Source organism: Lepidochelys olivacea, assembly GCF_965140295.1.
Source record: "Lepidochelys olivacea isolate rLepOli2 genome assembly, chromosome: 10".
Taxonomy (NCBI): domain Eukaryota; kingdom Metazoa; phylum Chordata; order Testudines; family Cheloniidae; genus Lepidochelys; species Lepidochelys olivacea.
This window is the reverse complement of record NC_140420.1, coordinates 21,171,254-21,183,835: the sequence shown is the minus strand read 5'-3', so window position 1 is coordinate 21,183,835 and position 12,582 is coordinate 21,171,254. Positions and strand designations below refer to the sequence as shown.

Genomic DNA, 12,582 nt, shown 5'->3' with positions numbered 1-12,582 from the left:
AGTTATTTCTTGGAGCCGGGACTTGCACAAGACTTGTGTACATCCGTAATCATTGGCTGTAGAGTCAGTCTGTCTTGCTTTCGCTCGCTCAGCAAATACTTAAATGATTTATACAAAGTGAAACCGCTTCAGTGGAACAGTTTGAGACCCACCCCCTTTTGGACAGTGGGACACCAGGTTCAAGTCCCTGCTCCAGATGAGGCAGAATAGGGATTTGAAAACAGGTCTCCCACCTTCAAGGAGAGTTGTCCTGGCATCTGGGCCATTGGCTATAAAGGGGTGGATCTAGTTGTAGTGGCACTGATGCTATTTCAGTGCTGTATTAACGGATTGCCTTGATAAGTGTCGCTAAATCAGATTAGCATCAATAAACATTAAATATGCTTGGGGCGACAGACCCATTAAATTACAAAGCTGAAAGTGCTTCGTATGAAACCTTTTTTTCATGTGTATCTTACCACATTTTAATTTCCCATAGGGTGTATGAAGTTGCTGCAGTATGGTAACAGGCCCCCTAAACAAGTTTTGAGATTGACAAGGTGGGTGGGGTAATTTTTTTTTTACCCACTTTGGTTGGTGGAATAAGGGTTACCAGATTAGGGACAGCCCTGGTATTTGGGGCTTTTTTTAATATAGATTTCTATTCTTTCTCTCTCCTCCCTCTCCCCCTGAGACCAACATGGCTACAACAGCATTGTGAACAAGTTTTGAGTTGTCATAGAAGGAGGTACAGCACTTAGATCAGGGCAAAACACAAGACTAAAGTTACCTATCAGACTGCATCTTGCTGTGCTACTTATGTTGCTTTTATAGCCTCTCTGTTACTGCTTTTCCAATGATAAAGACAGTACAACAGTAAGAGGGTTTGGGGGGCAGGGCAGCTTGTCACTGCTGGCCGTTTTCTTTCAGACCAGTAGATTCTGGGGAAGGCAATAGGATGTCACTTTAGGAACACACCAAAAAAGAGGGATTATTTTCCTTTCTAAGTTTAAAAAAAAAAATTGTCACACAGGTTAACATCTCCCTGCAGCTTTATCACTGTAACTTTTTCATAAAAGACCAGAAGATGAAATTGAGTTTTCAAATGACATTTTCTGCCTTCTGTGGAATTGTAGAGAAGAGCCAAGAAAAGCGACAGTAACAGGAGGGGAGGGGGGTGGGGAAATAGGCTGCAGTGGAACTCTAAGCAGTTTTTCTTCATCTCTAAAAGTGACAATATTTTCTTGAAAAAACTTAGAATTTCCCCTCATATTGACAGCACGTACTCTCTTCCCATTTCACCTAGAAAGTTATTTTACACAGCCAGTTGGTACACCCACCACACAGTCACTAATACTAAAGGCTTAATGAAAGGTATGGGACATGAATTTATTCTTGCGGCTTTAAGCCATAGGGTAGCCATATTGTATTTCTGAATGAATATATTGCAATGTTTGGATAGAGCTGAGCAGGCCTTTCAGGCGGTCAGTGCTAACGAGGCCAATTCAATTACAGAATGGGGCACATCCACCCTAATTGAATTGGCCTTTGATAGAGCTGAGCAGGCCTCGTTAGCACTGACCCCCCACATGGTAAGGCAACTCCCATCTTTTCATGTGCTGTATATTTATACTGGCTTACTGTATTTTCCACTCCATGCATCTGATGAAGTGAGCTGTAGCCCACGAAAGCTTAGGCCCAAATAAATTTGTTCGTCTCTGATGCCACAAGGACTCCTTTTTGTCCATTCAAGAGCACCAGGAGGATCACATTCTTAGAATTCCCTGAAACACGTAGATTTGTGAAGCATTTGAACAGGAAGTCCATGAACTCCCCTTGATAGTCAGGCTTTAAAAGGCAAAATATGTTTCAAGCCCACAGCTTCAGGAATTGTAAGTCCAGGAGTTAGGAGGTTCAAAGATGCTGAAGTGATATTTGTAGGAATCAGAGATGATGGGTGGCTGGGCCAATACCCTTCTGCTAACTTCTTGAAGATTCAATATCTTAGTTGACATGATAATGTGTGAATTGCCATCTGCTTAGGCAGATGACCCTTAAGCTGCTCTTTTGTTAAAATTTATGTAGTTTTAACCAGGTTGGCTTACTGTAAACCTGTTTTAATCTTTTGCATTTGTACTTTAATTAGAGAGGTTGATTTTCAGTGGCTGGTAACCATTAAACTATGTTGATTTGCAGCTCAGAAGCCATGTCTGTATGACCCATTAGTGCAGAGCAAGCTGAGGTGTAAATCTAAAGTGTGCCACACAGTCACTCTGCCTGTGGACAGAAAGTTCCCCAGTGCACGTTGGGTAGGACAGTACTCACAAGAGAGTTTTCAGTGCACAGCAGAAGGGTCCTCACAGCCAGTGAGTGTGCACTATGCTGTAAATTTACACCCCAGCATGCTGTTAGCTCTTGTAAAGACAAGCCCTTTGGACCTTTACAACAAATTTGGTACTGTTTGCTAACCAGGAGAATGCATTATACCTATAAAAGCATATAAAACACTTTCAGATTCTTAATTTTTATTAGGTAAAATGCATCATTCATCCTTTTTCTGTTTACTAGATTAACTTTTTACTCATGATTTGTATCAAGCTGAATTTGGATGGAAATTGGAATTCAATTAAAAATGTACAAAAACTGGCATTTTAAAAGTTTAAATGAAAAAAACTACCTTAAATGTGCTGATACACAAGTTTATTTTTTCTTAGCAAAACACATTTTGCATTAAAAACTGATTTACTAAACAGAGGAAGTATTATCTGTAGTTAGTGAAATTAACTGATTATTTCAGGCTACTACTTCCTTTAAGATTTCAGATGTAGTAGATCTTACCCTCTCACACCTTATTTTTTATTCATATTGGAGGACAAGTTTTTCTTCTTTTTTCAAACTTTAAACTGACCTAGCTGAATAAACTGAAATGAAGAAAATATTCTCTCTACCCTTGCTGATGCTATCAAAAGCTGTTTTGGCATTTTCACAAACAGTGGTTAAAGATGCTTAGAAAAGGAGTACTTGTGGCACCTTAGAGACTGACAAATTTATTTGAGCATAAGCTTTCATGAGCTACAGCTTACTTCATCAGATGCATGCACTAGAAAATACAGTGGGGAGATTTTATATACACAGAGAACATGAAACAATGGGTGTTACCATACACACTGTAACGAGAGTGATCAGGTAAGGTGAGCTATTACCAGCAGGAGAGGAAAAAAAACCTTTTGCAGTGATAATCAAGGTGGGCCATTTCCAGCAGTTGACAAGAACGTGTGAGGAACAGTGGGGGGGGGGGGATAGTTTTACTTTGTGTAATGACACATCCACTCCGTCTTTATTCAAGCCTAATTTAATGGTGTCCAGTTTGGAAATTAATTCCAATTCATCAGTCTCTCGTTGGAGTCTGTTTTTGAAGTTTTTTTTTTTTTTTTTTTGAAGAATTGCGACTTTTAGGTCTGTAATTGAGTGACCAAAGAGATTAAAGTGTTCTCCGACTGGTTTTTGAACGTTATAATTCTTGACGTCTGATTTGTGTCCATTTATTCTTTTACGTAGAGACTGTCCAGTTTAGAGTGACTTCCACCAGATCAGTGGCTAGACTTTAAAACTTTGACAAACTTGTACTGCTTAAATATTTTAATAGACTATCCTAAATTTAGGCCTTAATTAAATTTGAAATTATTACATAGGCTCTTTTTTTTTTTTAAATAAACTTGTATTTGATTTGAATTTTTTTTTTAATTCTGTTTTTACCTGTCCTGGTTTTAATCATTAGATGCCTTGTGTTGTGAACTGCTTGGAGAGCACACAGTGGGCACTAGTTTAAATAAAAACAAAACCAAAAAACGGCTCTTGGAGCAAGGTGCCACAAGTACTCCTTTTCTTTTTGCGAATACAGACTAACACGGCTGTTACTCTGAAACCTGTTTTGTTTAGACTACTTAAACTGTGGTTCAGCTGTAATGCACACAGAGATGGCTGTTTCAGTATTCCATTCAAACTGCGGCTTTGATGTATCTGATCAAAAACCTTTGTTGGGCTTGTCACTGACACTGAAAGCAGCTAACCATCTGTTTTTAAATTTGTATCTATATCTTTTAAAAATGGAACCAAACTAGGTCCCTCTCTTATTCCCAATTCCTCACAGAAATGAATAAAGTTAAATACTGCAAAAAGAAAAGGAGCACTTGTGGCACCTTAGAGACTAACCAAAGTGCCACAAGTACTCCTCTTCTTTTTGCGAATACAGACTAACACGGCTGTTACTCTGAAACCTGTTAAATACTGCATTATTCCTCATGGGGTGCGGGGGGGTCACTTTGCCTATACATTAAACAGGCAATTTACATTCCGCCTCACAGTGAATTTCTGTGCTAACATTTCTTAGCTTTAAGTTGCTTGATTTAGAGCTTGTTTTGTTTTATATTTTGGGCTTTTTAAACACAATGTTAATTTATTAGAAAATGGCTAGCCTAGGAATTATAGGCTGCATGTCTTGCTACCAGAGGTAAGTAGTATGCAGAGTTTTTAATATAGCAAAACTGTATCTCAACCCTGTGTAGTGAGCTACATGCACCTAAATGGTGCACTTACATAACTCAGTAAATTTGGCCCTGAGTGATTTAGTAGCACAAGTTCTGTTGGCTTTCAAGGGAAGATATGCTCCTACGTAATTTAGGTGCTTTTGAAAATCTTTCTTTCCATTCACAGTATTCTTAACTAACAGGTATAAAAGTCCTTCTATAGTGATACTAACCTAAAGTATACAATTAAATCATATGCATTATACGTGATGATAAATTATAAAACAATTTTCAGATTTTTTCAGCCATCTGGTCCAGTAGTGTTTTCAAGCAGAATGGGATGGAATAGGATTAGTCGCAGCCTTAGGGAGTTTGTAATAGCCTGGCATGCAAAGCATTTTGCTGGTCTTGTTTGTTCGTTTTGGAGGTGCTAAATCTCTGTTTGTGAAATTTGCTATTTATGCTTAATTCATATTTCTAAATTGTACTGTATCTGAAGTGATTTGTATTAAGTGTGAAAGCAATGCACATTAGCAATACTTAGCTGTAAGAATACATTTATGTTTAAATTTCACGCCACGTTTATTGGCATACACCAAAGAGAAAAAAGAGAGAGTCACCATCATACATACCTGAATGGGCATTTTCGTATTTTAGTCCCTGCAGATGGAATTATGTGACCATTCTTATTCTTGCAGTATTTTTTAAAAGTACCAGAAATGGCATGGAGCTCCTGCTTCAGGCAGCATGCATGGTGGACTGTCCAACAGCACTGGAGTCCTTGGCTCTAGAACCAGGTGGATGAGCTGTCATCAGAACTTCATCAAAATTGGACTATCTACATGAAGCAGTTTTGATTCTGATGAAGCAGCAAAGTTTGAAAACAAGGGCTGTCGATAAATTGCAGTTAACTCATGCAGTTTAACTCAAAAAAATTAATTGATTAAAAAAATTTATCGCATTTAATTGCATTGTTAAACAATAGAATACCAATTGAAATTTATTAAATATTTTTGGATATTTTTCTACATTTTCAAATATATTGATTTTTATTATAACACAGAATACAAAGTGTACAGTGCGCACTTTACAAATATTTGCACTGCAAAAATAATAAAACATAAAGAAATAGTATTTTTCAATTCACCTCATACAAGTACTGTAGTGCAATCTCTATTGTGAAAGTGTAACTTACAAATGTAGATTTATTTATTTATTTATTTTTGGTTACACAACTGCACTCAAAAACAAAACATTCTAAAAGGTCAGAGCCTACATATCCATTCAGTCCTACTTCTTGTTCAGGTAATCGCTAAGACAAACAAGTTTACGGGAGATACTGCTGCCTGCTTCTTATTTATGTCACCTGAAAGCGAGGAACAGGCATTCGCATGGCACTTTTGTAGTTGGCATTGTAAGGTGTTTACGTGCCAGATATGCTAAACATTTATATGCCCCTTCACGCGTCAGCCACCATTTCGGCGGACATGCTTCCATGCTGCTGCTGATCATTTTAAAAAAATGGTGCGTTAATTAAATTTGTGACTGAACTTCTTGGGGTAGAATTGCACGTCTCCTGTTCTGTTTTACCTGCATTCTGCCATATATTTCATGTTATAACAGTCTTGGATGATGACCCAGCACATATTGTTGGATTTACAAATACTGGCACGGCAGCTTTGACAAAACACGAAGAAGGTACCAATGTGAGATTTCTAAAAATAGCTACAGCACTCAACCCAAGGTTTAAGAATCTGAAGTGCCTTCCAAAATCTGAGTGGGACAAGGTGTGGAGTATGCTTTCAGAAGTCTTAAAAGAGCAACATTTTGCTGCAGAAACTACAGAACCCGAACCACCAAAAAAGAAAATCAACCTTCTGCTGGTGGCATCTGACCCCAATGACGAAAATGAACATGCGTCAGTCCGCTCTGCTTTGGATCATTATCGAGCAGAACCTGTCATCAGCAGGAACGCATGTCCTCTGGAATGGTGGTTGAAGCATGAAGGGAGACCATATGAATCTTCAGCACATCTCACTTTCAGGTGACGTTGTAAACAAGAAGAGGGCAGCATTATCTCCTACAAATGTAACCAGAATTGTTTGTCTGAGCAATTGGCTGAAGTAGGACTGAGTGGACTTGTAGGCTCTAAAGTTTTACATTGCTTTATTTTTGAATGTAGTTATTTTTTGTACATAAGTCTACATTTGTAAGTTCAACTGTCATGATAAAGAGATGGCACTACAGTACTTATATTAGGTGAATTGAAATATACTATTTCTTTTTTTACAGTGCAGATATTTGTAATCAAAAGTAAAGTGAGCACTATACACTGTGTTGTAATTGAAATCAATATATTTAAAAATGTAGAAGACATCAAAAAATATTTAAATGGTATTCTATTATTTAACAGTGCGATTAATTGCGATTAATTTTTTTAATCGCTTATCACAATTTTTCTGATCAGCTCTACTAATGTTAAAGCATTTTTTATCCCAGAATCTCAAGGTTTATGAAGTATACCATATTTGTTTGCTTCCTTTTCCTGCCATCATTTATGTCAGTGAGCTTTCCCCAAATCCCTGCTGCCTAGAGCTCGTATTTGGGTCACATTAGGGGATTACCTGAGTAGCATTCTTGAGGATAAGGCACAATTTTCTCCCCAGTTGTCTCTAGCAATAGATCGAAAGAAAAGTATTTCTTCTTTTCAAGGCCCTAGTGATGTTACCTCAATATGGTTTAAAATACAAATGGTGTAATTAAAAACAAGATTAATTAAGTATACAGAGAAAAAATGATTGCATAACATACTCCTTAAGAGTTAGTTCATGTTATTATAGTACCTCTTTCTCTTTGAGGCCTGTCAGCCTCTCCAGGTAGTTTTCATCTTCCTTCCCCTCTCATCTAACTTAGAAGCCTCTTACACATTTCAGGTTTCTTTCATGTGCCTGGCTTATTTATATTCCAGACATCCTTCATAAAGGTCTGTACCTTCCAATACCTCTGGACAGGAGATTATAGTCTATCTTCTCATCCTGTAGTACACAAATAAGGGAACCTAGGCAGACCCATCGTATCTGACCACAGCAGTATTACTGAAGGAATATTGGGACTCAGAAAAACCATCCTCAAACCATTCACCACACAAAGGGCCAGCACATGACTGACTTCCTCCAGAAATGCCACCTAATTATCATCTTCCCTCAGAACTCCATCCTTGCCACCATGGATATCAGCTGCCTATACACCAACATACATCACAACGATGGCATTGCTGCCTGTCTCAAACATTTACAAGACAATGGACAATGCTCAGATATCCACCCTAAAACTCATCCATTTCATCCTCACTCGTAACAATTTTACATTAAACATACACACCATAGGAACAGCCGGGGCTAGTAGGATGGCTCCCCAGTATGCCAACCTCTTCATGGACCACCTTGAAGAATTTCTGGACGAACGCACCATGAAGTCAATCATATACCTGAGTTACATTGATGATATTTTTATTCTCTGGTAGATAACCTACAGACCCTCAAAGATTTCCACCACAACATCAATTACCCCTCCTCCATTAAACTCTCACTAGAACACTCTCACACTAGCATCAACTTCCTGAACACCATGATTAGCTTCAACAATAGAACCTGACAGACAACAAACATACAGGTCACCGCAAGTACCTTCACAGATCCAGTAACCATCCCAAACACCAAGAAATCTTATCTACAGCCAGGCACTCAGATACCACAGAGTGTGCTCCGAGGAGAACATCTGAGGTATACATCTTAACACACTTAAAACTGCCTATGCCAAACAAGGACACTCCACCAGAGGAGTAGATTGCATCATGGAGCAGGCCACCCAAATGCTGCCAGGAGAACCTGCTTCAGTACAGAAATTAAACCTTTTTTGACTGCACACCCTTAGTTGTCACCTACCAACCATATGGGGTATCAAACCATTATAACCGATACTCAATGGGGACCACAGCCTAAAAGAAATCTTTCCTGAATTCCCCCTCCGCTTTCTGGCTTTTAAACCACCTCCCAACCTCATCATCAGCAAGGACTCAAAGCAGCACCAGACTCTCCCAGACCAGATGCAAAAACCTGTGGACATCTCTCCAATGCTGTGATTTGCAACACCCCACATAACACACTTCCCAATATCCATGGGCTCCACACATGCCTATCACAACATGTGGTGTACCTCACTGAATGCATTAAGGGCCACAACAACAAGGTGGATGAAACCCAGCTATCACTACACTCTTGAATGAATTCACACAGAAAACACCATATCACTTGTAGGTGAATACTTGTCACAAACTGATCACTCTTATGTGACCTCAGTCCTCATCCTCAAAGGAAATGTGCACAACATTTTCAAAAAGACAAGAGCTTAAAGTCATAACTTTGCTTGACATTAAAAATTACGGACTGAATAGCGACACTGGATTTATGGCTTATCACAACAATTTAGAACCCACTTAAATATCCCCCCAACCACATTACTGGAGAGATGTTAGTGGGCCACTTTCACTTGAAATGTGTATTAACTAGTTAGTATACTATACAAATCTGTTCCATCTTGTATTTAGCTGAGACATTTTCCAGATCTGAAGAACTCTGTGTAGGCTCAAAAACTTTTGCCTCTTACCAGCAGAGGTTGGCCCAATAAAAGATACTCCCTCCCCCACTTTGTCCTATCTTTTAATGTCATTCACTCTTATAATCACTATCCCTTTGAATAAACAGATTTGAGGGTCTTGTTATCTTTAGTTCTCCAGATGTAATGTGTGGATCCAACAGTTGACTTTCTGCTCCTATCTACATGCATGATCCTCTGGTTAATTACTTGATTTAGAATTACAAAAGGACTTTCAACAAGAACATCCTCTCACATTTTTACTGTTTCTGATCAAAGAAGTAATGGGAAAATAGCTGGCTTGAATCTGAGTTTAAAGATACAGGGCTCCAATATTTTTAAAGGGAGTGGGAGGTTAGTTGGTCTGACTATCAATACGTTTCTAATATTTATTTTCTTCCTAAATGTAATATCATGTAAACGATTCCCTATTAATTTCACAATTTCTTAATCATTAGATTAAAAATGCCCATTAAGAAAATAAGGATAAACATGACAAGTTGTAGCTGTTCTTAGTCATATAGATGTCTGTTGAATTATAGTGGCTGCATGAGCCTAAAAAAGAAGATCATACTGTTTTTAAGCTCATGTTGTCCGTAGACTGTGTTAACTAAATATAAATATATATTATTTTTAAACAGGCATTAAAGCTGTATTTTCTGGACACTACCATAGGAATGCCGGAGGGTCCTACAAGGATTTAGAGATGGTGGTTTCATCAGCAATCGGATGTCAACTGGGAGAAGATACCCATGGGCTTAGAGTGGTCATTGTCACAGCTGAGAAGATTGTTCACAGATACTGCAGTTTAAATGATCTGAGTAGCCAAGGAATAGAAAAAGAGCTGATGGATTTGATTAAGCAAAATTAGCCATTTTCTAACTATGACAAGTCTCCAGTTTATTTTTAATTCACATATTTTATTTCCCAGATAGAAACACTAGCTAAGCAAAAACAAAAAAGCCTACTGTAGGCTGAAGATGATTCCCAATTGTGTATTATGCACCAAAATAGTTGTCTCAACTCATTACCATCCTAAATAACAAAGCAGAAAAGTATGCAGAGATATTTATACCTTTGAGGGGAAATGAAACCAATTATAATATGAAAAATAATAGAGGTAATGCTATCACTATTGATTTTGTAATGGGAAAGAGCTGTTCTGAGGCTTAGCTGCTCTATTCCTGGATCAGACTTTTATAGCATATCCATGAGTAGGAGCAGTGGCTTCTGGATGACAAACTCAACTCTAGTTCACCCTTCTGTTCTAGTTTGATGGCCCACAAGATACATCTCAAAACCATTATACTTAATGTTCTCTATTAAATGCTTGGTAATCCTCCAGAAAGTGACAAAGTAAATGTGGCATGTTCGTATTCAGTATGGGCTAATCCAAAGCCCTTTGAAGTCAGAGGGAAGACTTCCACTGACTTCAATGAGTTTTGGATCTCACCCTATTTCTGCTTCCTTCCAGTTGATGTCATCTCCCATCCCAAGCCTTTATCTTCAGAACTACTACAGCAATCAGAGCAAGCTGGATTCTTCTCTGCCTAGCAAATCACCATTGTGGGTGCTATAAGAGAGACAAGACTCATAATTTGAGTCTGCAGGAGTGGAGGTTAGAAAAGCCTGTAAACTAAGAAAATATAATAGGAAAACCATAAAGAGAAACTAAATATAGAAGAGTCATTTTACTGTTGCCTCTTGGCATTTAACTGCAATTAAATTTGCTATTGAGAGTTCCCTGTAAGAGCATATCCTCTTTAGAAAACAGCTGACTCCTAGACAAAGGGAGATTTATGAATGTCCAGTTCTACCAAACTAAATTGCAGAAGCTCAAAAACTGTCTATGCTGTATATTCTTTTTAAAGAAAAAAGACTATAATATATATATTGTTTTAGTCTAGGACATAGTTTAAAAGATTCGCTAAGTACAATATAAAGTCCCCAAACATCCTGAAAGAGATTTTTGGTCAATGTAGCACAGGGGTGGGCAAACTTTTTGGCCTGAGGGCCACAACGAGTTTCTGAAATTATATGGAGGGCCGGTTAGGGAAGGCTGTGCCTCCCCAAACAACCAGGCGTGGCCCAGCTCCTGCCCCATATCTGACCCCCCCTGTTTCTCGCCCCCTGCCCTGTATCCAACCCCCCCTACTCCCTGCCCCCTTACCGCGCTGCCTGGAGCACCGGTGGCTGATGGTGCTGCAGCTGCACCGCCCAGCTGTGGCCAGCCGCAGCACAGAGCACCGGGTCAGGCAGCACAGCTGCTGAGCCGTGAGCTGGCAAGAGCTCGCAGCCCCGCTGTCCAGAGCATTGCACCAGTGATGCAGTAAGCTGAGGCTGCAGGTGAGGGGCCGGGGGCTAGCCTCCCAGGCCAAGAGCTCAGGGGCCAGGCAGGAGGGTCGGCCGTAGTTTTCCCACCTCTGGAATAGAGCCTCCAAGCGGCCTTACTTAGTTAGATATTGTTTTAATAGTCTGGTTTTTCAAGAAGCCACCTCAGATTTGGCAGCTAAAGTCCTTCACCAAGGCTAAGGAACAGATTTATAAAGTTATTTAGGCTTGATTTTCAAAAGTATCTAGGTGCCTAACTTCCATTGATTTCAATAGTAGCTAGGCACCTAGTAGAATTTTCAAAAGTGCCTATCTGTAGCTTTAGGCACTTAAAAATCTGGCCCCAAATGTGTTGAGGTTTCTTTGTCCTTACTGCTAGTTAATGCTGTAGAGTGGTGCTCCCCTTACAGTTTGTTGCAGAAGGAAGGGTATTCCACTGTTACTTATATCGTTTAAGTATGTCCGTTCAGGTTATGGCTCGCGGAAAGAACGGAGAGTATGATAGGCACTGGATGGTTCTGTTGGTCTTGCCCTATATAGTAGAGTGGGCAGAAAAGAAATAAGGTGGGCCATTTAATTGTAAGGGTGATATTTGGGAGAGCCAAGATAGATTTGAAAAGAGCGGTTTTCCATAAACACGAGAAATTAATAGAATGGGTATGAATAGGAGTGGTTCTAAAAATTTTAGATTGATTTTTATGATTTCATAAATGATTATATACACACACACATGGAATTATAAGGCATGAATATGTTTATGCAGAACCATTTTACCTATACAAACTCATAACTCAAATTTCAACATTAATTCATATTGTATAAATAATTCCAAGTTTGCTTTTTATAAGAGAGATTTTTTTACCATAAATTGTCTACTGTTTTCTCACTAAAGAGTATTACTACACTGTAAAATCTTTTAAAATCCAATTTAAATTTTATGTTCCAAATTCATGATTGAGTGAAGTATAAGAAGCTTCAAGAATTATACATCACTCATACAGTCTACCATGAGAAATAAATATACTGTATAAATCAGGGCTTTCAAGTCTTATTAATAACGACTCTTTCAGATCCATTCATGACACTATGCTGG

The 12,582-nt window shown here is 38.7% G+C and overlaps 1 protein-coding gene across 4 annotated transcripts in view; it reads left to right on the top strand.

The window, feature by feature from the left end:
* CPPED1 (calcineurin like phosphoesterase domain containing 1) overlaps nt 1-12,381 on the top strand; it is a 94,814-nt gene extending 82,433 nt beyond the window's left edge. The window contains exon 3 of one of the 4 annotated variants that reach the window (XM_084640538.1): nt 9,800-12,381. In XM_084640538.1, the coding sequence (XP_084496664.1) occupies nt 9,800-10,029 (230 nt within the window). In that variant the 3' untranslated portion in view covers nt 10,030-12,381. The remainder of the gene's footprint in view (nt 1-9,799) is intronic. The other 3 variants (XM_084640536.1, XM_084640535.1, XM_084640537.1) reach the window with 3 other exon arrangements.
* The last annotated feature ends 201 nt before the right edge of the window (nt 12,382-12,582 follow it).